The following is a 25,956-nucleotide window of genomic DNA, read 5'->3' as shown; positions in this document are numbered from 1 at the left end:
CATCTTAAATCTTGTTTGTCCTGAGCTACTAGATTTTCTTACAGATTTTTTCCCCCCATCGGTTAATTTGTAAAGAAAAGACTTGTTTTCTCTAATGTCCAGGTGTCCTATGTGAAGTCTGGTAGTGTCAGCGCACAGGTTCGGGAGTCGGGAAGACTCTGCCACTTCACAGAGTGACCTGGGGCAAGTTCTTCTGAAGTCCCCTCTCGAAGCTGCGTCTCTGGCTCAGTCTGCACACCCGGAAACTGGAGAGAGCCCAGTACCACCGCAGTCTGCCTGCCATATACCCTGCAGGACTTCATAAACCCGCCTCACATTTCCTTTGTGAGAATTACTGTGTAAAGGTTCTACAGTCCCTCATCTCACAGGCGGGGCAGGCAAAGAGCTTGCTTGGGGCTATGCAACGAGTAAGTACCCAGTGCCCCGGGCATAGGACAGAAACTTGCCCCTACCCCATGCGGTCGGTGGCTGGGTGGTCAGTTTCTTTAGTCTCTGTGTTTTAGTAGAGATCTAAAACATACTCCCTGGTTCTGGCCTTGTACTGTCTTAACCTCTTAATTCTTCCTCATTAAAAAGAAGGGCGGTTTTGGAATAGCTTCAGTCCCTTAGACCCTGGGGGCGAGGTGTCCGGGAAGGCTGGGCATGGTGGTCTGCCAACTGCACTGACTATGTAAGAAGCTCCCCCCCCTCCCCGCCCCCACCCATTCAGCTTTTGAGGAAGAAACGGCTACACAGGCCAAGGAAGTCAGCAGCTTGCTTGCCTTGGGCCAGAAAGACAGCAATGCAGCTGGTTCGGGTGGCTATCTCACGCTGATCACAGGCTCCGGTGGGCAATTATACATGTCTTTGATTAATAAAAAATGGGGCAATGAATGAATACTTAATCAACGCAGTCTGGCGGGGAGGCTCTTTCAGAACCTGGGCTGGGGGTGAGGCCGGGAATAATCAAAGGGGTCCCAGGAGGTGAAAAGGCAGGGCACCCCCCAGGGGGCGCGGATCTGGAAAGCTGTCCAGGTCTGGTCCTTGTCTCTGATTCTGTGCTGGGCATTTGCTGGGAGCACGAAAAAGCGTAGGGCTGGTGGACAGATGGGGGGGGGGGGGTGGGAAATGTGTTCTGTGCCACCGACGTGGTCAAGGAAAACCACGAGGAATGGGGGAGGGGTGGCCGCGTGTCCCCAGGTGGCCGCGTGTCCTCTGGGCGTGTGCTGCGCGCGTGCGAGCGGCCGGCTTCTGTGGTCCGCCTGTGCGTGCGGCGGGATCAACACTAACCTACTGGCGAGGGAGCGAAGGCCAGGGCGCTGGGAGGCTGAAAGAGCATCAAGAGCGATGAGAAGGGCCACCGCCGGGGTTGGAGGGAGGGACAGGAGAGACGGTCCGGGCGTGCGGCGAGCGGAAGCCGGAGGGAGCGGCGGAGGCGTCGGGCCCCGCCCGCCGCGCGCCGGGCCGGGGCGGCGACTGGGAGGCGCGAATCCGAACCGCGCGCAGCGCGCGCCAGGCGGCAGAGCCGGAGCCAGCCCGGGAGCAGGAGGTCGGTGGGGCGCCAAGCTGGGGCCGGCCACGTGCTGCGGGGCCAGGGGGCCAGGGGGTGGGGGCCGTGGGCTGGGAGCCCGCCGGCCCCAGGGGTGCCTCTGAGGGTGGGCCTCCTGCGTTCTGAGGGTCGCGGGGTCGGGGTGGTGGCCGGCACATGGCAGATGGGGACAGGAGGAGGGGCGGCAGGGAGGCGACACGCGGAGGCTTGGCCGAGGGGTTAGGGAGGATCCTGTTGGAGTTGGGATATTTTGGACTGGCTCTCCGTGACTAACTAGCACATGTGACCTTTGACAAATCACCAAACTTCCCTGGCACTTTAACTTCCCTGTCAGTAAACAGAAGATAACAAAACACCAAGTTTGCCAGGTTGTTGTGAGGGTTTTGGACATAAGTGAGTCTCCTCGCTCCCTGTGCCTGGTTCAGAGTTGCCGCTGTCATCATTGTCATGGACAGTCTCCAGAACTTGGGCTCGGTTCCAGCTTCGCCACCCGCTGCCAGCTGCGACTGGATGGAGAAAGGCTTTTTGCAGCTGTTTCTAACAGCTGGCCTCTCTCTCCAGCCCACGAAGAGCACTTAGTCCTCCACCCACCTTTCCCACAAGCCCTCTGTACCAAGTGGCCTCTGTCTTGTTTTATAGGATCCGGAGAGTCACCCGCCTGATGGTTTCTGCCGAGCCGGAAAAAGCCAGAGCCAGAGCTGTGTGAATGGAAAGGACTGCCTGAGGAATTTTCCAAGTGCTCCAGTGCCAGGCCCTGCAGCTCTCGTGGGCAGCCCCGGAGGCCTCCGGTGGGATTTGAGGGTCTGCCGCACCTCAGGCCATGTCGGGCCAGGGCCTGCCCCTGCGTGTGGCCACCCTGCTGACCGGGCTGCTGGAATGCCTTGGCTTTGCCGGGGTCCTCTTCGGCTGGGTGTCCTTGGTGTTCGTCTTCAAAACCGAGCATTACTTTGAGGAGCTGTGTAAACAGGATGCTGGGCCGATGGGCAACGCCACATTGCAGAATGGTAAGGGACGGGACAGCAAGGGGCTGCTGGGCAGTGCCACCGGCAGGATGGCAAACGGCGGATGCCTCCTCTAGGAAGTTGGGTCTGGTTCCTGGCTGGCAGAAAGGGTCAGGAAGGCGTCTACCCGTTTCCCACCCTGCCAGCCTTTCTATGGTGAAAAGAAGGGACTGTCAGCCTCCCCTGTCCCCCCCTTCTTAACTTCGGTCTAAGGGGTGCCTGGGGAGGGAAGTACCAGCTTCTGAGGGATCAGAGGCAGTCACATTTCAACTCAGCTCAGGGGGAACTTCCCACTAGGCCGGCTGTCTGAGATGGAAGGGGCTGCCCTAGAGTGGGGCCAGGTTGGGTGCTCACCCGGCAGGAGGGCTGGATGAGAGGGAGGCTGTCCCACCCACCCTGGGCTCCTGAGACTGTCCTTTCTCTCCTCCAGACTGCAAAGCCCAGGACGAAAGGTTCTTGCTTATCTTCACCCTGGCGTCCTTCATGAACAACTTCATGACCTTCCCCACCGGCTACATCTTTGACCGTTTCAAGACCACCGTGGCGCGCCTCATAGCCATGTAAGCCCCAAAGGCCTGGGCTGGGCGTAGGTGGGCAAGAGGGATTCTTTTGGCGGCAGCCTTGCTTGAAGGGAGACGCAGACCAGGTATATGGGCAGCTCTGCCAGGCTGTGCCCCAGCCCAGGATGTGGACCCACTTTCTTCCCTCACTCCTACTTCCCTGTCCTTCCTCTGCTCCACGAAATGTGTTTTCAATATGATGCTGAATTGAGCAAGAGCCTCCTTCCTGTGAGGGCTGGCCTGGGGCCAAGGCTACCAAATTAGGAACACCTAAAATTGTCACTCTGCCTTCACGCTGGGGAATCCTTGTCTGCATCTCCGACAAGACTCACAGCCAGGGGGCTGAGGCTTACCCAGCATCCTCCTCACCCTCCATCACTCCCCGAAGGCTCAGCTGGTAAGGTAAGGTCTCCTGAGTGTCCCCGAAGGTGGAATTTCAGGCTGCTTTTGACTGGAAGGGCATCGAGGCAGTTCCCCCATGCTGACGAGAGTCAGGGAGGGCCAGGGACTTGATCTTGCTCACACTGGGTGTGGCTGGTCACGCTAAGGCTTTGGTGACCTGCTAGGGGCTGATAGAAACCTAAACAAATGCCTCCTATCCGGCATGTGAGCGATTAGCTGTCAGTCAGCTGGAGGGACTGGAGGACCGGTTGGGCTGAGAAATAACCAGAGTCAAGCAGGTCCCTTGTCCTCTAAGCGTTTGGGAACATAATGATTTTATTTTAGGCTCTTGGTCTTGGGCATTTTGTCTTCCCCTCTTCCCTCCTCTTCCTTTGCCCTTTTTCTTCTCCAGCCTCAGTATGTTAAGAAAACCTCAGTCTTCCTTCCTGTGTTTCTCCTTTACTTTCACACAGAGCACTTCACTTCTGACACTTTAGGTCACCACATGTGTGGATTTTTTCCCACACCAAGCAATTCCGTAATACCAGTTGGGTGTCCTACAGTTTAACTCAGTTCCGACATCTCCTTCCTGGAGATAGTGTCAGATCCCACAGGTTAAGGGCTCAGTCCCATGAGACGGCCCCTCATTTCAGATGTCAGCAGATGGTAGGTGCCCTGTGTGGAAGAAAAGAAAATTTCCCTTTTTCTACTCTTAGTTCTTCTGGCTGGTCTAATAATCAAATTGACATGAGGCAGATTAACAGGAGGAAATAATAAAATTGAATACATATGTATATACGGGGGTTCCATAAGAACATGGGTCTACCAAATCAGGCAGTTGAGGCTTACGTGCAATCTTGAGTTAAGGAGAAAGCGGGGAGTAGTGGTTTCGAACTTCTGAGGTGAAGAAGACAATTCACATGGAGATGATAAAGCAAATATTTGATAAACAAATATTTGCTGGACCGTCTTTAACAGTGGGATAGAGAGGACTTCCATCAAACAGCCTTGCTAGGTTCTTTCCTCACACTCTAGTTCAGATGAAACTGTAGTTTTCTGTGATGTTGGCTCTCTTCGTGGAGTAGGTCCTCAACAATTTGTTTTTTAGGATGTTTGAGGGAAGGTCAAATGTTCTTCCTGAGTCTTGTTTCTTAAAAATAACCAGCTTAAAAGAACCAATATCCCAAAGGCACATTTTAGGGTGGCAAACTCTGCTCCCTTTCCCCAGGTTACTTGCAACTTTTGTCTGACTTGGCTGCAAATCAGAGGTTCCCACGACCTTTTCCCCTTGAGTTTCTTTATCTGCTAGAGCAGCTCACAGAACTTAGGGAAACCCTTAACTTATGCTTCCTAGCTTATTAAAGGACATGGTAAAGGATACAGATAAACAGCCAGAGGAAGAGATACATCTTAGCCATTCTCACAAAACATTCAGGTAAAGGAAAGAAACATAGTTTCTTTACTAAATGCTGGAAGGGTCCCAAGCATAGGAGCTTCTGTCCCTGTGGAGTTGGGATGTGTCACCCTCCAGGTTTGTACACTCGTTCACCAGCCTGGAAGCTCACTGAGCCCTCTACGACTAGATCCAGGGCGGCTTCCTCATATAAGCGTGGTCAATGATTAACTCCATTTCCAGTGCTTCTTCCCTCTATGGAAAAGTTGGGCAGGGGACTGAAAATTCCAAGCTTCTTATCGTGCCTTAGTCTTTCTGGTGACTAGCCCCCATCCAGGACCCCACCTAGAGTCCCCCCATCAGAACAAAAGATGCTCCTAGTGTTCTTACCATTTAAGAATTTATAGGTGCTTTAGGAGCCCTGTGTCAGGGGGCTGGGGACAAAGACCAAATATATATTTATTATTATAAAATCGTAGTATCACAGTCCACCCCCTGGAGTTGGAGCACCAATCCCTTATAGCAAAGCAATCACAATGTTCAAAAGATATGGCACATTACCGATCCCATTTGGTCATTAGTAGCTATCCAGTCCATCACTGTATCATATGATGATGTCTCCCAGGGACACTTGAGTTTGCGGACTTCTATAAGATCTTGCCCGGTTCCAAAAGCAGGGGTGGCGTCAGCAATGTATGGTTCACCCTTTTAGGCATGTGGTATAATTGAGCTAAAAAACAATATCATCTCTTGCTCTGAGCCTCTTTCAAGATATTAACATAATACCAAATTTTCCTCATTACATAACCCACTCATTCATCCTCTTACCTTTAGTTACTATGTTTCCTTCTCTCCATTTATACCTGCCTGTTCCCACCTTCAGAAGGGACATTAGGTTCGCCGCTGTGCTGGTCCAGATTGCAGACGGCGGTGCTAGTCTAGCAAGTGCCTCCTGCTCGGTCCACTTCTGTTCAGATGGGGTAGGGTCACGCAGGTGCGGAGCCAGCGGGCCGCCTTTACCAAGCCGTGCAGCCACATTTACTGTTAGCCCTGATTTTGCCACCTGGGGCGAAGGCACATCCTGCCCCGTCAGGCCCTTAGGACTTGTAACATGAAGATTAAAAACAGTTAACGTTTCTCGCTTAGGAACCATCCCTGCTTCCACCCCTTGTAGTTGTAGCCCTGGTCCTGTGACCACTGCATCAGGTAGGGAAAAAAAAAGGTTGAGGTGACGTGGAGGCAGAAGGAATACCAACATCCTTCCCTATTCTCCTGACCCCTAGATCCACCAGAAAAACAGAGGCATCTCTAGTGGGGACACTCCTGTAGTCCCCCTCGTGTTGAGTGTGAGCGTACACTCGCGAAGGTGTGCAAGCCAGCCCTCCCTGCTCTCATCTCCCCCGTTTTCAACAACCAATGTTTTCAATTGCCCGTTCCAATTCTCCATCACACTAGGGTTCTGAGGAGACTATCTCTGTCCATTGTCGGACATGAGGGGCTGTAAAAGGTGTAGCTTGGTCTGAAGTAGCAGTGATCAGCCATCCAAATTGGTACAAGGCAGGTCCTTTTATAGCACTCTGAGGATCTGCATCTACCACCAGTAAGCAAAGCCCAGGCCAGAATCAGTGTCTCTTCCTGTCAGGACCCAGTTGTAGCTGCCCAGGGCTTCCAGCACCCGTCTCTCTTGCCAGCTCTGTTCAGGGCCTTCCCCCCAGGCAATCTGCCACATGGCCATCTGCAGTCTGTCTCTTTTGCTGGCAGACAGAACAGCTCTTACTGGCCTTTTGTGCCTCAGAGGGTGTAAGAGGAGTATGTCTAGATCCAGCCCATCTCTGCACTGCTGCTACACCCCTATATCCACTTATTTCATGGACCCAGGTGGCCACCTTAAGTGAGCACATAGGGACATCTGCTTGTTGATTTCAATCATTATCTGAACTTGGAAAGGGGTTCTTCTGATGCGTATCTACATGTCCTCCTTTAACGCACCCCTCAAGTGCCGTAGCAATTTCCACAGGGCTACCTGCCCTTACATCCCTTTAATCGGCTAAGTTTCCATTGCCCTCTGCCTGACCATATGGCCAGGCCATTGGCCACTGCCCACGAGTCAGTAAAAACCCAAACACAGGCACTTTTCCCAGTGTTCAGCCCCTCCCTCTCTGCTAGGAGAAGAGCCTGCAGTTCAGCCCCCGGAGCTGATCGGCTTTTGCCTTCTTTGATCAGGGTGGTGGTCTTCTAAACAGGAAGTTGTTCATTCAGCATGGAACGGCCATCCACAAGCCAAGCAGCTCCTGTTGGTCAGTTAAGAGTCCTTTGTAGGGCACTGTCCAAGTGACAGCAGAATCCAGCAGCTCCTCTCACAGTTCCAGAGTCAGTCTCAGGGGAAGAGAGGCTCCCTGCTGTGAGTACCTCCTCCTTGCACTGCCCAGGCAGCCTGACCCCGTAGAAACCTTTCCGTTTTATTAGGGAATACTCCTGGGCACCGGCACCCCCGCTAGAGCGTTTCTCCATCCTCCTCCTAGACATTATGGGTGTTTCATGTTCTAAGATCATTTCACATCCTTCAGTCATTGGTGTAGCTTCAGTCAATGTCTGGTAACAAGATAATAAATGCCCCTTGGATGGAAATTCTCTCGTTCCAAACCAAGTAGCCATCACTGGGAGGTGCCCCCGAGTCTCGCCGCAGCCCCGGTCTGGGCTCCACATGGCTATGGCATTGAGAACTTGTCCCTGTCAGCATTCCAGCTTCTCCCTCACTCCGTGTGGACTCAGGCGTTCTTACTGGCTCCCGTTTAGCAGGTCCAATGACATGGCTTGACGGGCAGGTTTCCATGCTTTCTGTTTGACGTTACTAGGTAAGGGAACTGTTCCCCGGCCAGACACAGTGTCCGTTCCCATAGTACGATCAGGTAAAAGAGTCGAAAAGACCACATCCCCTACCTCCTGCTCAAACATGCCAATTCTCCCCACAAGCCGAATCCCGTCAGCCTTGATCCCATCAACGCTTACATACCTAGCCGGAGCCTCCGTTAGGTTTTTATCAACAGGTTTCGGTTTTCTAATACTGGGTAAGGGAAGCGTTCCCCGGTATGACACATTGGCCGCTCTCACAAAACACTCAGGTAAAGGAAACACAACTTCTTCCCATAAAGGCTGCTTAAACATTCCAATTTTCGCAGTCTTATTAACTCTTACAATTTCATGTTCTCTTGTAAGAGTCGAAGCACGCACCAAGGCTTCTCCAATGGGTTTTGGTGTGAGGCTCCTATTCCAAGAAGTCCTGAAACTTCTCTTTTTAACCTTCCAGTAAATATTTACCTACTCTTGTGCAAAGGGTTTTGGGTCTCCAGTGAGGGAGATAGGGACTCTGGCCTGTTAGTCAGTCTTTAACCTGATTAATGTGCCACAAGCAATTGCTAGTCAGGTTTCTCATTGTTATCTCTGTCTTCTGGCTTTAACATTTTTTTCTAAACTGGGATAAATAGACTGGACTTGTTCGGGGGAGACTAGCAGGGGGTCCTCTTGGCCCATGCAGCCTTTGGTAGTGCTGTGTCAAAACCTTTGTTTTAAGGCCTACGGTGCCAGCAGGAGGGGCCTGCATCCTGGTCTCCGTACTTCTAGAGAGCTTTTCAGCCCCTGGACGAGAGCGGAAGTAGCCTGATTGAACAGTGTGCAGGCCCTGTTGGGGTACAACTTCTCATGCAGAGGGGACTGTGCTGGAAAAAGTAGGGGCGGAAGCCGAATAGCCAAAGTCTACCATCACAAAGTGCCGCAGGGTCTGGCTGGTGATGAATGGGGGGGAAAAATCGCAGCCTTTATAGTCAGTGGTGGTTTGAATTTTATTGAGGAAAATGATGAAATGATTGTTGGGTTTGGTTGCCAAGGTCTTGCTATTTTTAGTGACATTCCTGGAGTCTGCTTTCAGGTGATCAAAATAGCCCATGTCTCTCTTTGGCCTTATTCAAAGGCAAGAAAGAGACTGATTCTAAATTTCGATGGTGAAAACACGGTACTACTATTCACTTTCTTCACCTTATTCCTTAATAACCGTTTAAAAATTTCTACACTGCTAAGGCCCTACCCTCGTTTCTCTCCTCTGCCTTTTACCGTTCTGTTGTTAATTAGACTGACATATTTATTAGCATCTATGAGACTCGCATGGGCAAGCGCGGATGGCACATTCAGTAAGGCTTCCGGAACTGTTTTTTGGTTTTGCAGCAACAAGGTTATGACCTGGGCATACTCAGTGTGTGACTCTCCTGGTTATCATAAAGCCAGTCCCACGTGGCTCGCGTACAAAGCGGATCGGCTGCCTCACCCGCTTGGTGTTGATAGGGGAACACGCACTCTACACTGGTTTCTCTCCTGTCCACCAGGCCGGCCGTCCCCTCAGGAATAGCATCTTGTGTGTCTGGATCACATACAGCCCTGTACGAGTTTTCCTTAGTGAGCTGTGGGTCCCGTATCCACCCAAACACTCTCTTCCACTCTGCCTCATTCAAAACCAAAGACAGCCCATTTCAGTGACCTTTCCTCAGGAAGCTGGTAATACTGATCCACAAAATGAAGCAATTCCCTCACACGACGCCCCCTGGTTCCAGTAGTATCTTGGTTTTTCTCCTCCTCCACACTAACTACCTTCTTGGGGACCAGAGGTCTTAGAGGTACTTTTTCTCGTCCCTGCATCATTTTTCCTTTGGTCCACTGGCTTTGAGGCTAGTGGCTGAAGCTCAGGCTGACCCAGGTCTGAACTTGGTCTGGCATCAAGGTCGGACCCAGCACTCTATTTTTAAATTTAATTTTAGCTATTACAGATAACAGCGACCAAGAGATTGTGTGGCTCACTTTGTTTATTTTTATGAGTTTGCGTTTTCTTGTGCCGGCAGTGAACCAACTCCCGAAGAGTTGGCGCCATCTCTGAATTTCAGTGGTCACTTTCGCCTTTAGTAACTGGTCGCAGCACCTCTGCTGCCCCACGCCGTGGGGCGTCACGTGGCCACAGGGGAATCAAAGGTTCGCCCCGTACATTTCCTTTCACCCTTTCTCTTCCCAAACCGCATGTTTCCACAAGCCAGGAGCATTCCGGCGCCTCCCACCTCACCCACACCGATGCCGGAAAAACCTACAGTTCTCTTCCTGTGTTTTCTCCTTTACCTTCACAAAGAAACACCTCACTTCTGGCACCTCTGGTCGCCAAATGTGTGGGGAGGTCTCCCATACCGAGCAACTCTGTGACACCAGCTGGGCGTCCCACAGTTTAACCCAGTTCTGACATTTTCTGCCTGGACGTAGCGTCGGATTCTGCAGGTGGGGGCTCTGTCCCACGGGACTTGGTGCAGACAACAAGTGGTAGGTCTCCAGGTCCCTCTACACTTCTGTCTTACTTGGCTACAAATTGGAGGTTGCATAACCACCCCCTCCCCCACCCACTTGGAATTAGTTATTTGTTAGAGCAGCTCACGAAACTCAGGGAAACACTTAACTTATATTTAGCGGTTTACTACAGGACGTGATAAAGATTACAGATAATCAGCCAGATGAAGAGGTACATAGGGCAAGGTCTGGGACAGTCCCAAGCGTAGGAGCTTCTGTCCCTGTGGAGTTGGGGTGTGTCACACTCCTGGCATGTGGATTTGTTTACCAACCCGGAAGCTCTCTGAACTACTGGGACTCTGGAGGCTTGCTCAAGGAAGCATGGGCAATGATTAACTCCATTTCCAGTGCCTCTCTCCTCACTGGAAAAGTTGGCGGAGGGACTGAAAATTCTAAGATTCTTATCATGGCTTAGTCTTTCTGGGGACCAGGCCCCATCCAGGAGCCCACCCAGAGTCCCCGTATCAGAAGAAAAGATACTCCTAGAGTTCTTATCACTTAGGAATTTACAGGGGTTTTTGGAACCCTGTGTCAGGGGCTGGGGACAAAGACCAAGTATATATTTTTTATTATAAATCACAATATCACATTTAGGTATCGCTTTAATTACCCTATGCCTTGCAGGCCCCCCAAACTTCTAAGAGATCCCCATAAGCTTGGGTTCATGGTCCTGAAATTATAGCACCCTAGAGATTTAAGCTTGGGGTCTAGATCAGTCCAATCATTTCCTTTTAGATCAGTCCAGAAAAGGTTACTGAGGCCCAGAGAGGGGCAGTGCCTTGCCCACGGTCACACAGCAAAGAGGAAGGAGGACTCAAGGTTTGCATTTGGGGACCAGGCACGGACCCCCCTCTCCAAGGGATCAGGCTGTTGGGACTTCGACCACCCTGTCCCTCCAGGTTTTTCTTTCCTTGACAACACCGTCCATCTCCCATTGTGTGTTTCAGATTTCTCTACACCAGCGCCACGCTCACCATAGCCTTCATCTCTGCAGGTGAGTGCCGTCAGGTGGGTGGGAGGGACCCCTGAAGCTTAGGGCCACCTGGTGAATGGGCAGGTGCAGTGAGTGACGGCCAGACACGCTGACCTCCCTGGTGATCCAGAGATCCACAGACTTCGAGCCGGAAAGAATCCTCAGAAGAGTTACGGCTGGTCCCTGAGAACAGTGTAGTCTACTGTGAAATGCGAGAAATAAGGACGATGGAGGAATTGCTTCAGAGAGTAAAGTTTATTCAAAGGATTACATCCTTCCTCTTCCATGTGTGAGAATGCTCATTTAAAAACGAAATGATAATGCGAATGACAGTTGTTTTTGAAAATTTCCTTCCTTAGCAGGGTCAGGGTGGACCACCCTATTTTAGTCAAAAGTTTTGCTTTCAAATTTTACTGGTCTATAAACATGTAAAATCCCCAAAGTCTGGGAATTCTGGTCAGGTTCATTCCCCCATTACAGAGACAAGAAAACTAAGGCTGGAGAGAGACCCCTGGTGAAGACTTGCTCAAGGCCACAGAGCAAGTTAGTGGGAGGTGGCCTGGGTTCGCTAGCTGGTTAAGAGATACCTTCCAATATCCCTCCCCAGTGTCAGATCAGGTCGCTCAATTTGGGGGTTAGGCATGTGTAGCACCTGTGCTGAAGCCAGAGGGCGTCACGGGCTGTCTCCCTTTGTGCCCGGTAAACACAGTCTGAATGTCTTTGTCCAAACAGATCTCATGAGATAGCCTGGCACCTCAGGCCAGTTATCTAAAACCACTCTCCTCATCGAACTGGCTTCATCTTTCCTAAAAGCCTGTAAATGAGTTTCAAGTGGCTGAATATGGAGGGTTGTTTGCCTCTCATTTGAAAGTCTTTTGAGCAACAATTCTCCCTTCCCCCATAAAGTAGGGCTTTTTGTTTTTGGGGAAAAAAAAATGTTCCCTATTGTGAAAGGAATCTCAACCAACCTTTAGTGCATTGGGAGAGCTGTGCCTTTCATAAAGACAGAAATTGAATGGCAAATAGTGGGAACACGACACAGGCATGTTACTGTGCTTCTTAACGTGTAGAATGATCGTTACTTTAGAGGACTTTGGGAAGCACACACGTGCTATACAAACAAACGCACGTTGAATCACTCACCTGGTGGGAAAGTTACTCCCTTTTTAGTTCCTCCTCAGTCTCTGATTTCATGAGCAAAGCTCTCCTCGTGGGGCTGGTATGATTTAACAAGGTGGCAGGAGCTTCAGGCTTTGAACCTTCTAAAGGCAACTGTATCCAGTTACGATTTAATAACATTTCTCTTTCATCATATTTATCTTTGTAGTCACTTTCCATCTTGACAAGCAAGACAAATTGCTTTTCATTTACAATTGTGGTATAAAGTTTCTTTCGAAAAGAATAGATTTCTTTCGGATAAGAGCACTGTTAACTTAAAGACAAATAATAGAACAGGCATGGGTTTTTGCCAAAATCACGAAGGGGGGCAGAGATCTGTGGTTTAGGAGACTCATTTCTGAAGCCTTCCCCCAACCCTTGGCATTTTGGTGGTTCTGCTATTACCCAACCCCTTCCAGGCCTGTTATAACAACTTTTTTCCACATTGGTTTTTAAAGGGAAAGAAGTATTCTTTACTCATCCTGAATTTCCAGTATCAAGGACAGTGCCTGGCACGAAGGAAGTGCTCCAAGTTTAATGAACAAAGGAAGGACTATCCGTGGCTAGTTTTTCTTTCAGCTCTCACAGCATCCCAATGAGACAGGAAGAGCAGGGACTTATTCCCATTTACAGATGAGGTGATTGAGTCACAGATTCAGAATCAGGCTCAAAGCCATGTAGTGAATTAGAGGCGGGGTTTGGCCCGAGTTCAGGCTTCTCTCCCTCAGTGTCAAAGGTGAATAGAGGGCCGCTTGTGGGTTAGTGAGGGAAGGGAACAGTGGCTTCACTTCAAGTCCTGCCTCTTTTTGCAGAGATCCAGGCCTGCCAGAGACCGAGGACCATCTTTGGTGGGGAAGCAGGTGGCTCAGGAGACCTCTGCAGGGTCCCTCTGTGGGGACATTTGGGGGAGCCCTGACTAGTCTCCTAAAACCCCAGTTTCTAGAGGGCTGGTTAGAATTGAGGCCCCGCCCCGAGAGTTGTTGGAGGTTTAGAGCGGGTGAGAGCCAGAATACGTGGCCCCGTTTTGAGGTGCACTATGCCACAACTCACTTCTGTCTTCGATTGTTCCAGACTCAGCGCTGCTGCTCTTCCTGGCCATGCCCATGCTCACTGTCGGGGGAATCCTGTTTCTGATCACCAACCTGCAGGTGGGAGTTGGCCCTCATCCCAGGCACCTGGCAGGAGGCCAGGGAGGGCAGGGAAGGGCAAAGCGCTTTTCTGTATCAGCTGCCTCAAACGGGGTTGGCCCAAGCCAAGATGGTAGCTTCTGGCTGGTCTGGGGTGGTCCAGGTATAATGAGGGCCTGGCACTTGCTGGGTGCGCAGGAAGTATTTCATGAATAAATAAGTGATTCAGGCTGGTCACGTGTGTTCCAGATCGGGAACCTATTTGGCAAACACCGCTCGACCATCATCACTCTCTACAATGGAGCGTTTGACTCTTCCTCAGCTGTCTTCCTTATCATTAAGGTAAGAATTAGCAATAGCCAACATTTACTGAACTCTTATATATGCCAGCCACTTGTCTTGTGAACCTTGCATGATTCCTCTCCATTAACACTTCTGCGGCTAGTCAATGTGACACTTGAACTTGAACCCTGGCCTATCTGGTTCTAGAACCCGAGCTTATAATCCTTAAGCCCCTCTTTACATGTGATTTTGGGCAGAGGCTAAGGGAAGGCTTGTCTATGATGTGCTTGGGCCAGTGTTAGGCAGAGGGTGGGAGCCCTTTGGAACTGGGTGTTTGCACCCCTGTGAGCTTCCGGTTTGTAAAGGAAGTAGGAGGTGGCTAGTGTCCCCAGGGGCAGACACAGAGGCCTCTCCAGCTCTCTTAAAGGCTAATGCTAGGATTCAGGGGTATGGGCTCTTGCCAGGCCATCAGCAGCCCACCCAACAGCCATTCTGCCTTCTTCACTGCTAACAATTTCACCTGGGCAGTGATGTGCCCAGCCCAGCAGATGAATCTTGATTGATCTAAACCAATTGGCAATCCCTTTCCCCCTTGTTAGTGACGGGTAGAGGTGGTCGTGTTATCCAGTCCTTGTTGATGGGATGAAGGGTGTATATATTTGAAGACTTTAGGGGCCATTTCTCTTCCTGATGGAAGGTGGCAGCAGGACAAAAAGAAAGCCTTCCTCCTCGGTCCCCTTCCCACTCTTCCTCTTTGCACGTTGTGGGAGGCTGTGATAGCCGGAACTCCGGCAGCTATTCTGTGATCATGCAGCAGCAAGCTGGAAGACAAAAGCTAGCACACTGAGAATGACTGAGCGAAAGGAATGAAAGAGTGTGGGTCCTTGACATCCGAACCTGCCCACCCCGAGACTTCCCTCTGGGCTTTATTTTAGGCCAGAGGCAGCCGGCACAGCCAGTGGGCCTTTGGGGGAAGAGCAAAGGATCTCTGAGAGTCCTGACCCAGCTATGAGACCAGCTTAGTCCCAGGAGTATCACCCAGAGACGGAGCCCCTGGGTTACGTACTCAAGCCTCCCACCCCTGGTACCGGAGCCACTTTCCAGGTTGTCCTCGTTTCCCCTGATGCGCCTCCCTTTCTCTCCTCCCGCCTGAGAGTTGGAAGGAGAGCGTTCCGAAGCAGGAGCCGGAGTCCTTAGTTTGGTCCGACCTTGCTGCCGCTTACTCGGACCTTGAGCAAGGCACTGTGCTTCTCTGGACCTCGCTTTCGCCCTCCGTAAAATAAGGAGGTTGAGCTTTATCAGTGTTCCTCGGACTGGCGTCGAGGCCACTAAGGGGTGCCCTTCAACAGCATGTCAGTCCCCGAGGAGGACGACTGGGCTGCTGCCCGCTGGCGTGTTTCATGAGCTGAATTTTTGTGTCAAATTTTGTTTGAATAAAAGGACGTGGCCGCTATTGGAAAAAAAAAACAAAAAAACAGCGCTGGGTTAGCCGATCTCTGGGAAGCCGCACGTGGAGGCTCCACGAGCCTGTGGGGGTGGGTGGCCTGCCCCCTGCCCCCCCCCCCCCCGCAGCTGGTTGAGCCTGGGGGTGACGGAGAGGCTGTGTGTGCACTGGCTCTCCTTGATCTGCTTCCAGGATGGAGGGCAAGAAGACTCATTCTTGGAAATGGGGTTCCTGCCCCTGCTTCTTACGCTGACTGTTTTTTTGTGTGATAAAATATGCATCACAGGACGTTTACCGTCGTCACCATTTTTTTAAGCGTTCGGTTTAGTGGCATTCAGTTTATTTACACCGTTGCGCAGCCGTCGCCAGCATCCATCTCCAGAACTCTCTTCAGCCTTGTAAAACTGAAACTCTGTCCCCGTTAAACAATAACTCCCTGTTCTCCCTCCCCTCCAGCCTCTGGCAACTGCCTTTCCGTTTTCTGTTTCTGGGAATTTGGCTTCTTGAAAGACCTCCTATAAGTGGAATCTACAGTGTTCGTCCTTTTGTGCCTGGCTTCTTTCACTTAGCCTAGTGCCCTCAGGGTTCGTCCATGTTGCAGCAGGTGGCAGAATTTCCTTCCTCTTTAAGGCAGGATAATATTTCATTGCACATAGGTATCGCGTTTTGTTTATCCATTCATCTGCGGGTGGACGTCTGGTTTGCTTCTACCCTTTGGTCATTGTGAATGGCGCTGCCATGAACCCGGGCGTCACACTGACTTTTTCCTCTCTCTCTCTTTTTTTTTTTTTTGCAGCTCCTTTATGAAAAGGGCATCAGCCTCAGGGCCTCCTTCATCTTTCTCTCTGTCTGCAGCGTCTGGCATGTTGGGCGTACCTTCCTCCTGATGCCCCGGGGGCACATCCCCTACCCGCTGCCCCCCTACTACAGCTATGGGTAAGGCGACTGCAGGCCAGAGCCCTTCATCCGACCCAGGGTAGGAAGCAGGGGGCAGGACAGACATGGGTATAGTAGGGCAGAGGAAACCTGTCGCAGGAGAGGACTAGAACAGGGGTGTATCCGTTAGCTATTGCTGCATAACAAACTACCCCCAAATCTGATTTATTATTTTCACAAGTCTGCGGGTAGCTGACTAGTCCTACTGATCAGGGACAGGCTTGGATGACCTTGGCAGGCTCACTCATGCCTCCGATCATCTGGTGGACTAGCTGGGGTCTGGCTGGTCTAGGGGGACCTCACATGGGGTTTATCTGAGAGTCATGTGGGGTGATGGGGATGTCCGAGTCACCTGGCTCTCATCCTCCAGCAGGCTAGCTTGGGCTTGTTCACATGGTGGTTTCAGGGTTCAAGAGAGAGTGCAGAAGTTCCATGGTTTCTTGAAGGTGAGGGTCGGAATGGGCATGACAGCACTCCTGCTGCATTCTCTTGGCTGAAGCAGCTGAAAAGGCCAGTCCAGATTCGGGGGGTGTGGAATAGTCAGAGCTGCAGCCCCATGGCACAGGGCGGGGAACAGAGGAGGTGAAGAAATGTGACCATCGCGCAGTCAGTCACCACATGTGGTAGAGGGAGGGCACGCATTTGCTGCTCACTTACTACTTGTAGACCCACTGTGTGCTTGGCTCTTCTCTCACGAGCATCCTCTCAGATCCTCATCTCCATTTCCCAAATGAGAAAATTGAGGCTCATAAGGGTTAAGTCCAAGCTATGTTGGGTTAAGTTCCAGCTAGGAAGAGGCAGAGCTGGGATTTGAACCCAGCCTTTACTATTTCCATACTGCCAGTGGTTTCCAAACTTTGTTGCCTATAAGAATCACTAGGACATTTGGAGATGTTTAAAAAACATGGAAGCCTGGCTCCCACGCCCAGACATTCTGATTTCACTGGTCCGGGTGTGACCCGGGCATCGGGGTTGTTAAGAGGTGATTCTTGGGATCCACTGTACACTCACCTCTAGCCTGAGTCGCAGACTCAGCTCACAGCCCCTGGCTGGGCTGTTGGGGCTTCTCTTTCCACAGCCTGAGCTCTTGGAGCTGCCTCAGAGGCAAGAAGAAGGAAACGGTTGAGTCCAAAAAGCTGAATCTACAGTCAAAGGAGTTTCTGTCACCGAAGGAAGGTGAGCCAAGCTGGGTGAACCCTTTCCCACTCAGAGCCGGCCTTTCCCGGTGGCTGACCTGCTTCCTCACCCCCAGAGCTCCCCTTAGGGACGCAGACTCAGGAAAGGACCTGTACGTTCCATCTTCTCAACCTCCCACTTTACAGAGATGGGCAAGACTTTTGTCCCTCTTTGCCATTCCTCTTTTTTTCTCTTTCTCATCTGTCATGCCCTCTGGCCCCAAAGTCAGTCTTCCGTCAATGCCTTCCCTACCCCCGACCCCTCAGTCCTAAGTCTGGCGTATTTGTCCCCGTTTCTGCAGGTCTCACACTGTCCCATCCCCATGGCTACCTCTTTTCTCTCCTCTGTTTTGGATCTTTGGTATAAACATCACAAGCCACTGCTGGCTAAGGTAGAAATAAGAACAGGATTCTGGAAAGGTCACAAAGTCAAGAGAACAATGAACTTGCCAGGTCTCAGGGAGAGCAGAGCCAGGAGCCCTTGGGGACCCTGTCTGAAGTCACAGCTGGTCCGCCTCTAGGGAGAATGACTGAACGGGTCCACCTTGGGTGAGGAACAGGACACTTATCTCACGGTCCCATCAGGACCATGAAGAATAGTGGGGAGGGGAGGATTTCCAAAAGAACCCATGGTCCTGGCATCGAGAAAGGAGAGGATATGGAACTGTCTGCCACCGGCCCTCATGTCACCCCTACTGTCCTCCCCTTGTCTTTCTTTTCACCATCCTGGCCGAGAAAGATAAGGAAAGTGTAGTGCAAGAAGTGGGCTCGAACCCAGGCTGTGGAAGACAGATAGATTTCAGCAGACAGCAGAGAGCAGCGAGAGGATCCTTCCAGGTGGTAGGGCCAGGGCGACAAAAGCATCGAGGCGGGGATGTGCAAGGAGGTGTAGGCGGCTTGGAGGGCACACCTGGCGAGTTCCAGGAGGTGAGGCTAGACGGTGAGCTTGGCCCTCAGGCTGTCCCATGAAGGCCTCTACACCCTCACCCTCCCATCTGCCTCATGGTTCATGCCCAGACCCTTCTTTCCCCAGCAGATACCCCAGGACCAGTGCAGCAGCAGGAAGCCCGTTCTTTCTGGAGTTACGTTTTCTCTCAGCGCTTTGCCTGGCACCTGGTGTGGCTGTCTGTGATACAGTTGTGGCACTACCTCTTCATTGGCACCCTCAACAATCTGCTGACCAAATTGGCCGTTGGGGACAGGGATCTAGGTATATGGCGGAGCTGGGAGGCTGTCAGTCAGCACATCCCAGCTGGGGACTTGGAACCTCGAGGGTGCGGGGCGCTAAGCTCAGCAGGGCTATGTGCTCCGGAGGAAGGTCTGAGCAGGGGTGTGGGGAGGAGGGCCAGGGTGGGAGGGTCCTCTCCTGTAAGGCAGTCCTGGAAATCTACCACCGACCCCTCTCTGTTCTCTGTAGTCAGCAGCTACACGAACGCCTTTGCCATCACGCAGTTCTTCGGAGTGCTGTGCGCCCCTTGGAATGGCTTGCTCATGGACCGGCTGAAGCAGAAGTACCAGAAGGAGGCGAGAAGGACAGGTGAGACCTGGGCTCCTGAGCATCAGGGGGCCAGGAGGGGAGAGGCCTTCACTTACTTCCACCTCCATCTTTTCTCTTTTTAAAAATTCTTTCCTACTTGCATTTTCCTGTCTGTCCGTCCATCCGTCTGTCCAGCCATCGTAACCGCTAATCACTGAGTGCCAATTATGTGCCAGCCATAGCCCCAGATTCAACAATAGACAAGACAGATATGTCCTTGTTCTCAAGCTGTTCTCAGTCTAGAGAGTGAAGAAAGGTATTGTGATCCATGAGGTACACCCGCAGGGGGCCGCAGGGGACTACAGGGACATGAAGAAGAAGAGGACATCACCTGCTCTGGGAGAGAATGGGATTGGTGTCAGGAAAGGCTTCCTGGAGGAAGTGGCATTTAAGCCGAGACCTAAAGGATAAATAAGAAATAAGGAGATGAAGAGTGGGCCCTGGGACACTGGCTCGAGAATACCGTGGGGTCCAGGTGGCGAAGGAGATTGGGAAACACTGAGGAATCTGGGGAATCCCAGAAAGCCATTCTGGCTGGCCAGGGCCCAGAGCATTGGGGGAGCAGTGGGGGAGGGGCAGGGAGAGAGAAGTAAGAAGGGAAAGGCAGCCTCCCGTGCCCAGGAGCTCACACAGGATCCTTGTGTCAGGGAGGGGCTTTGAGGCATTTCAACCTGGGGCGGGTATGCGTGTGTGCACTGGGTGTGTCAGGGGAAGGACAAAAGTAGAGAGTAACCTTTCTCCTACAGTTTCTTCTATACCCCTCCCCCACTCCCCTTCACTGCTGCTCCTACCCCTACTGGAGTGTTTTAAAGCAAATCTCAGATATCAGATCGTTTCATCCGTGAACACCAGTTCGCACCTCTAACAAGCAAAGCCTCTTTTACTTAAGCATCCCTGTAACATCACCATCACACCTAAAACAACTCAATAGTTTTGTAATATTATTGAGTATGCAGTTCTGTTCGGATTTCCTTAGTTGTCTCAAATATGTCTTTTAACAGTTTTGTTCAAATTAGGATTTACACAATGTGTTTGGTCGAGGCGCCTTATATATCTTTTTAAATCTGTGTCTCCACCTCATTTTTTATTTATTTTTTTCTTCCTGTTTTATTTGTTGAAGAAACTGGGTCATTTGTCCTGTCAAATCCCCCACCTTTCAGATCTGGCATCCCTTACATGTCATTTAAAAATATCTCTTTGATTGGCTATTTCCTGTAAACAGGCAGATTGGAGGCTGAGGAGACTCAGTTTCACATTTTTTTTTTTGGCAAGAACGATTCAGAGGTGGAGCCGTGGGCTTCTAATGTGCTCCCATCGGCAGGGCCCTGGTACTGGTTGTCCCCGTTGTATGATGTCAGATCCATCAGTGGGGTCAGACATCGTCAGTCTTATCGGCCCGTTATAAAGTTTCCCACCAGCTGCCTGCTTAAAGATTTTAGCAGCCATTGATGATCAACGCCTAGACCCATTATTTTATTAGGGTTGCAAAATGGCGATTTTCTATTTCTGTCTTCCCTTCTGCTCCTAGAGTCCCTCTAAAAAGAAAAGCTTCCCTTTATTATTTATTTTGTTATCCTGAAATAAATGCTTGGTTTTTCCTCTATTTACATGTCATAATAATGAGGTTGCCTTAGCAACCTCTCGGGGTGACTACTGGCTGTTTCTCTTCGAAAGTCTCATTTTAGATATATTTGAATGTGTTTCAATCCGTTTCTATCACAATTCTTCTTGATGCTCAAATTGTCCTATCTTTAGCCATTGGGAACTTTACCAATCCCATGTCTGTGTCCTTTAGACATAATCTTATTAGGTTTAGAGAGTGTTTTTACTTTCTAGCAGAATCAGATGTTCAGGTCCATTTCATTGGGTGTGTTTCCTGCCCCAGACCTGAAACCAGCCATTTCTCCAAAGTAACCCTGGGTCCCTTTAATGGGAAATGACATTTAGAGGCTGCAATCTGGGTGCTAGTGTTTCTGATCCTCCCAGAGTGTCATTGCTTTTAAGCTTTGGATAGAGGGGAGATATACATAACTTTTTTGGATGAAGAAACATCATGAATACCTAATATTGATATTTTAATTCAAATTTGCTTCCTTGATTATATATTTGTATCTTTTTCTCTTCCTCTGAAAATCCCGGTTCCTAAAAATACTATATACATATACTATATATATATGTATATAAATACACACTATATACATATCCACATATGTATTGTATTTTAAAAACATATTTTATGTATAATTACTGGTTTAGCAATATCAATACTATTAATAATATAATCACTATATGCTGTTGCTCCTCCCTTCCTCCCTCTCCTCTCCTTTCCTTCCTTCCTTCCTTCCTTCCTTCCTTCCTTCCTTCCTTCCTTCCTTCTTTCCTTCCTTCCTTCCTCCTGCCTTTCCTTTCTTCCTTTCATTTTTATCCTCAGGCTATCTCCCACAAGAGATGTACAGTCAAATTACTGTGTTTTACAAGTTACCAACTTGATACAAAATTACATTCATTGGTTTCATTTTGTTTCTGATTTTTTGGGGGATCGCTTTCTTCTTACTGATTTCATTTAACTTTATTTTTAAAACATTTACTTATCAAAAATTTATATTTTTCTAAAGTCAAACCTGTGAAACAAGTCATGTTCAGAGAAATGTGATTTCCCTCTGTTCCTTATAATCCATTCCTTCCCTTTTTCTTTGTAATTATTTTTATTGTCTTTTGTTCCTCAAGAAAGACCATATTATATAATTTCTCCCTTAGGTAAAAGGCAGCATATCACACACCATGCTCTGTGGTTTTCTTTCCGTGTAACTGTCGACCAAGTGTAAATTAATCAGGAGACTTCGCTAGAATTAAGTGACAAAGTTTTATTGAAAAGCCTTAAGTAAGTGAATTACAATGCTGGAAACATGGCCAGGGAATACGCAGAGAGTTCCAGAGAAAAAGAAAAGTCTATAGTTTTTTATGGTAAAAAAGCACATTCTTGAACAGAATCAGTTTCGCATTCCTTGCTTGGTCTGCGCTGGTGATCTTCCAGATGCCCGGTCGTCTAGACACATGGACATTCCAACCTAAGTTCTTCGGAGGGTCATCTATAGGGTTCGTGTGCCTTTCGGCCTGGATGCACAACCAATGCGTTCTAAAGTTTAAGTTCCCAGGCTCGTTAAAGTAAAACAAAGTCGCGTTCCTCGTGTGTCAGCCCCCTCTGATTTTTGTCACTTTGGCCGGAGTGATTCCACGTGGCCTTTTAACCCCTTCCTCATCCCTGTCCTGCTCCGTGGCAGGGCCCGTCAGCCGCTGCCTAGTTCTGTCTTGTGGCTGCAGCGTAGTCGATGCAGCGTTTCCCCCCTTGGTGGCTATCTGGTTAGTTTCCAGTCTTTTGCTATGACCAGTAAGGCTACCTGGACTATCTGGCTCTGGGTTGGAGGGGGCCAGAGTAGATCTGTTTGGAGGTCATCGCGAAAATAATGCGAGCGAGTCGATAATGCCCTGCAACCAGGATGAGTCCCTGGGGATGGAGGAGATGGCTGCATTTGCATGACATCTAGGAGGCGGATTATCAGCTTTGATCGATGGGCTGGAGATGGGGCATGTGGGGGCAGGAGGGTTCAAGGATGACCCCAGGTTTCTTCCTGGACTGTTGGGTGGATGGTGGCTCCTCCCTTTCTCCCCATCCTCCTGCCCCCTCCCTGCCCTCCGTGGCACCCCCTCCAGGCAGCCTCTTGTCTTCCCTCTTGGACCAGGTTCCCCGGACTCTGCCGCGGCCCTTCGCTCAGCGGTGCCTTCACTGGCCTTGACATCTCTACTGTGCCTGGGCTTTGCCCTCTGTGCCTCCATCCCCATCCTCCCCCTCCAGTACGTCACCTTCATCCTGCAAGTGATCAGCCGCTCCTTCCTCTACGGGGGCAACGCCTCCTTCCTCACCCTTGCGTAAGTGGGCTGGGGAGGGTTATGCAGGGACTCACTGGGACCAAAAGAAGTGTGCTAGAGGTGAGGAACTGGGAGGTGAGGATGGACCTGGAGGTGGTCGGGTGAGGGAGACGGGGTCTGGGAACAGGTGTCGGGGGTGTTGCCTGGAGGTGGGGGCTGGGAGAAGAGATAGAGCCTCCACATACTTGAGTCTTCAGGCCAGTTCTCCTCTCCGCCCCTCCCCCCTTATCTATCTGGTGAGAACCCCAGTCCACCCTCTCCCACCCCCCTTATCTATCTGGTGAGAACTCCAGTCCGCCCTCCAGGGCCCACGTCTGTTCCAACTCTCCCAGGAAAGAGGTCGCCCTTCTTTGTACCCTTGGCGCTCACACAAGTCCTGTTTCCTCTGACGGTGTACCCATCGCCTGGCATATAGTGACCTGTTTCTGTGTGTGTCTTTTCCTCGTGACACTCACCCCCCCCCCCCACTCCCGCACCCCCGGGGCACAGCCTGTGTCCGGGTCCCTGCCCGCGTCCCAGGGCCCAGCACAGTGCCTTCTCTGTGTTCTGCGGTTTGATAGTCCGGGCGGAGGTGGAGAGAGCAGCGCCGTGCTGTGTGGGTGTGGGCGGGCGAGGGCAGGCCTGGGACAGGGGCAGGCGGGAGCAAGGGACGGACAAAGGCGCAGCCAGGGAGGCCAGGCCGGGACTTGGAGGGAGGGTCCCTGAGGCTCGCTGGAAGCCCCTTGTCTCTCTCCCCAGTTTCCCCTCGGAGCACTTCGGGAAGCTCTTTGGCTTGGTGATGGCCCTGTCGGCCATCGTGTCTCTGCTGCAGTTTCCCATCTTCATGCTCATCGGAGGCCCCCTTCAGAATGACCCGCTCTACGTGAGTGCCGCGCCGAGGGGAGGAGAAGGGAGCCCCCCCCCACCCCCGCCTTCCCCCACCAAGGACGGCCAGACCGAGCCGACTCCACGGGGCCCCAGCAGAGGGCACCCCCAAACCTGGCAGTGCCCTGACTACTCACAGCTTGTTAGCCTCCTTTAAAAACTTCAGCAAAGTGTAGAACAGGAGCTGAAATCAGTCATTGGGAGGAAAAGAAAAAGAGCTGGACTTGGGAGGAGAGGAGAATGACCAGATTGTAACATCGGTGACCCTCACTTAATATCTAGGAGACGTGTGTTCTGGCCGGTGCCTCCGCCAGCTTCCCATGTGACCTCGAGCTGGTCATTAAATGCCCCCGAGGCCTCTGTTTTCTTCACCTGAGAGATGCGGGTGTTCCTCCGCAGTCCCGCCCCGCAGGGCTGAGTGAAAAGCCACCACCAACCCTTCCCCTGGGACCCCCGGCGTCTGATTGACACGCGGAGGAGCTACGGGGCGGCGTTCCGGTCCCTTGCTGGGTGCGGGCGCTGCGCGGAGTCCCCCGGCTTCGCCTCACGCCTCCTCTCCTCTTCCCGCTCCAGGTGAACGTGACGTTGGTGCTCTTCAGTCTTGTGACGCTCGTCCACCCGCTCCTCGTGTACCGCGAGTGCCGGCGGGCATAGACGCCCCCCGCCAGGGCCTAGCTCGGGAGCCCTCACTCTTCAGCCCTGCGGATGATTTTGGTCATCTGTCCTCGGCTTGGACCACTCCGTGTCCAGAATCTTTGCCTACCCAGGCTCCACTGGTATTAAGTACACATCGTTTGTTCTTAAAAAAAAAAAAAAAAAAAAAAAAAACCATATTTAACTGCCAGCTACCTTTGCAACAGCAAGAAAAGAATCTCGGTTGTTAAGCTGATTGACATCCTACAGACCCCAAGCCAGGGCGGTGGCCGGGTCTCCTTATCTGGAGCAGGAAGCGCATGGCCTTGGCACGCTTGGCCCTGGGGGAATCGAGGGAATGGGGCATGAGGTGTGTCACCTGCTTTTCTAGGCCTTTTGGGCCTGAAGCCCTTGTGTGCCTGGCTCCATGCTGCTGGGTGATTTTCCAGGTGCAGAGTGAGGTTGTCACTGGGTGCCACCCAGCATCTAGAGGTGGCACCTGGTTCACCCCCAAAGGCACACAGCCTTGCAGAGAGAATGGCAGTGCGCCTCGGGGTGAAGGAGGAGTGGACAGGTCCGGGCGGGGTCCCCTGGGCCTGAGTCCCAGCTCTGTCGCTGATGCGGGGTGACCTTTGGTTTGACCCTTCTCTGGTCCGAGCATCAGTTTTCCCATCTGTAAAACGAGAGGGTTCTGGAGTGGGAGAGTCTTTCTGGAGCTAAAGTTCTAGAATGTTTTAAGAACAGCGAGGAGAGTCAGGCCACTCTAAGGGCCTTGGGAACCAGCTGGCCTTCTTGACCGAAGGATTTCTGATGAAGCCTTTTTGGACATGTTTTCATCTTCAAGAAGGGGAATGATTATTTACTTTGGGTATTGTTATATAAAATTTTTTTTTCTGGGGGATAATTTTGTAGATAAATAAAGCGTCTCCGCCTAAGGCAACTATGTATCTGTCTCTGCAAGCTTTGGGGCTGTCCTGTGAAACGTGCCAGCGTGCCTGTGTGTTCCTGCCCCAGCCTGGGGTGTGGCAGCTGGACCCAGAGGTGGGGCAGGAGCCTCGAGACTGGGAGGTGCCCGCCTGGTCCCGGGATGGAGGCTCGACCCAGGACCCCCGTCTCCCCAATCTCTTCCTTTGCCTCCTCTTTCTCCCTCCGCGCCCCCTTCCCCCCCACCCCCGCGACCACACACACATCTCAACACTCCACACCCCGAGCTGGAAGCACTAGGTGGAGTCAGAAGGTCTGGGTGTGAGGCTCACTTCTGCCACTCAGCAGCCTGGCAAGTCCCTTCACGACTGAACCCCAATTTCCTTTTCTGCAAAGTGCAGTTCATGTCTATCCCTGAGGGCATTCGCGAGAAGTTAAGGTAATTGCACTGCCTAGGACGGAGGTGGGAACATGGGGAGCCTTCGTTCCTTTATTTACTCCTGACCAGAGAGGAAAAGGTAGCACAGAGCAGGAAGGTGTGGGACCAGGAGGGAGGGAGAGGATAGAAGGCTACTGGGAGCATCCGGGACATGTTCGATGTCACATTCAGCTTATCCAGGAGAGGGACTGGGAGAGGACAGTGAAGGGGAGGGGGCTGGCAGGCACATCCATTCATTCATTCATTCACTCAACATGTTTATTGAGCCCCTACAATAGGTCAGGTAGGTCCTGGGTGCTGG

General features: G+C 51.3%; 1 protein-coding gene across 2 annotated transcripts; it reads left to right on the top strand.

The window, feature by feature from the left end:
- Window positions 1-2,318: 2,318 nt before the first annotated feature.
- On the top strand, window positions 2,319-25,232 carry SLC43A3 (solute carrier family 43 member 3). Of its 2 annotated transcripts, none has more exons than XM_016160053.2 (12): window positions 2,319-2,532; window positions 2,960-3,089; window positions 11,184-11,230; window positions 13,439-13,515; window positions 13,744-13,836; window positions 16,017-16,156; window positions 17,235-17,332; window positions 18,368-18,541; window positions 18,749-18,868; window positions 22,609-22,795; window positions 23,534-23,657; window positions 24,233-25,232. In XM_016160053.2, exons 1-12 carry the CDS (start codon window positions 2,349-2,351, stop codon window positions 24,311-24,313), a joined length of 1,455 nt encoding a protein of 484 aa, XP_016015539.2. In that variant the 5' UTR covers window positions 2,319-2,348; the 3' UTR covers window positions 24,314-25,232. The 2 variants fall into 2 exon arrangements, with proteins under 2 accessions (XP_016015539.2, XP_036076866.1); XM_036220973.1 differs by having other exon boundaries at window positions 18,365-18,541.
- The last annotated feature ends 724 nt before the right edge of the window (window positions 25,233-25,956 follow it).

This window comes from Rousettus aegyptiacus, unplaced genomic scaffold (genome assembly GCF_014176215.1).
Source record: "Rousettus aegyptiacus isolate mRouAeg1 unplaced genomic scaffold, mRouAeg1.p scaffold_m13_p_5, whole genome shotgun sequence".
Lineage (NCBI taxonomy): Eukaryota > Metazoa > Chordata > Mammalia > Chiroptera > Pteropodidae > Rousettus > Rousettus aegyptiacus.
This window is presented reverse-complemented; position numbering and strand designations above follow the sequence as displayed.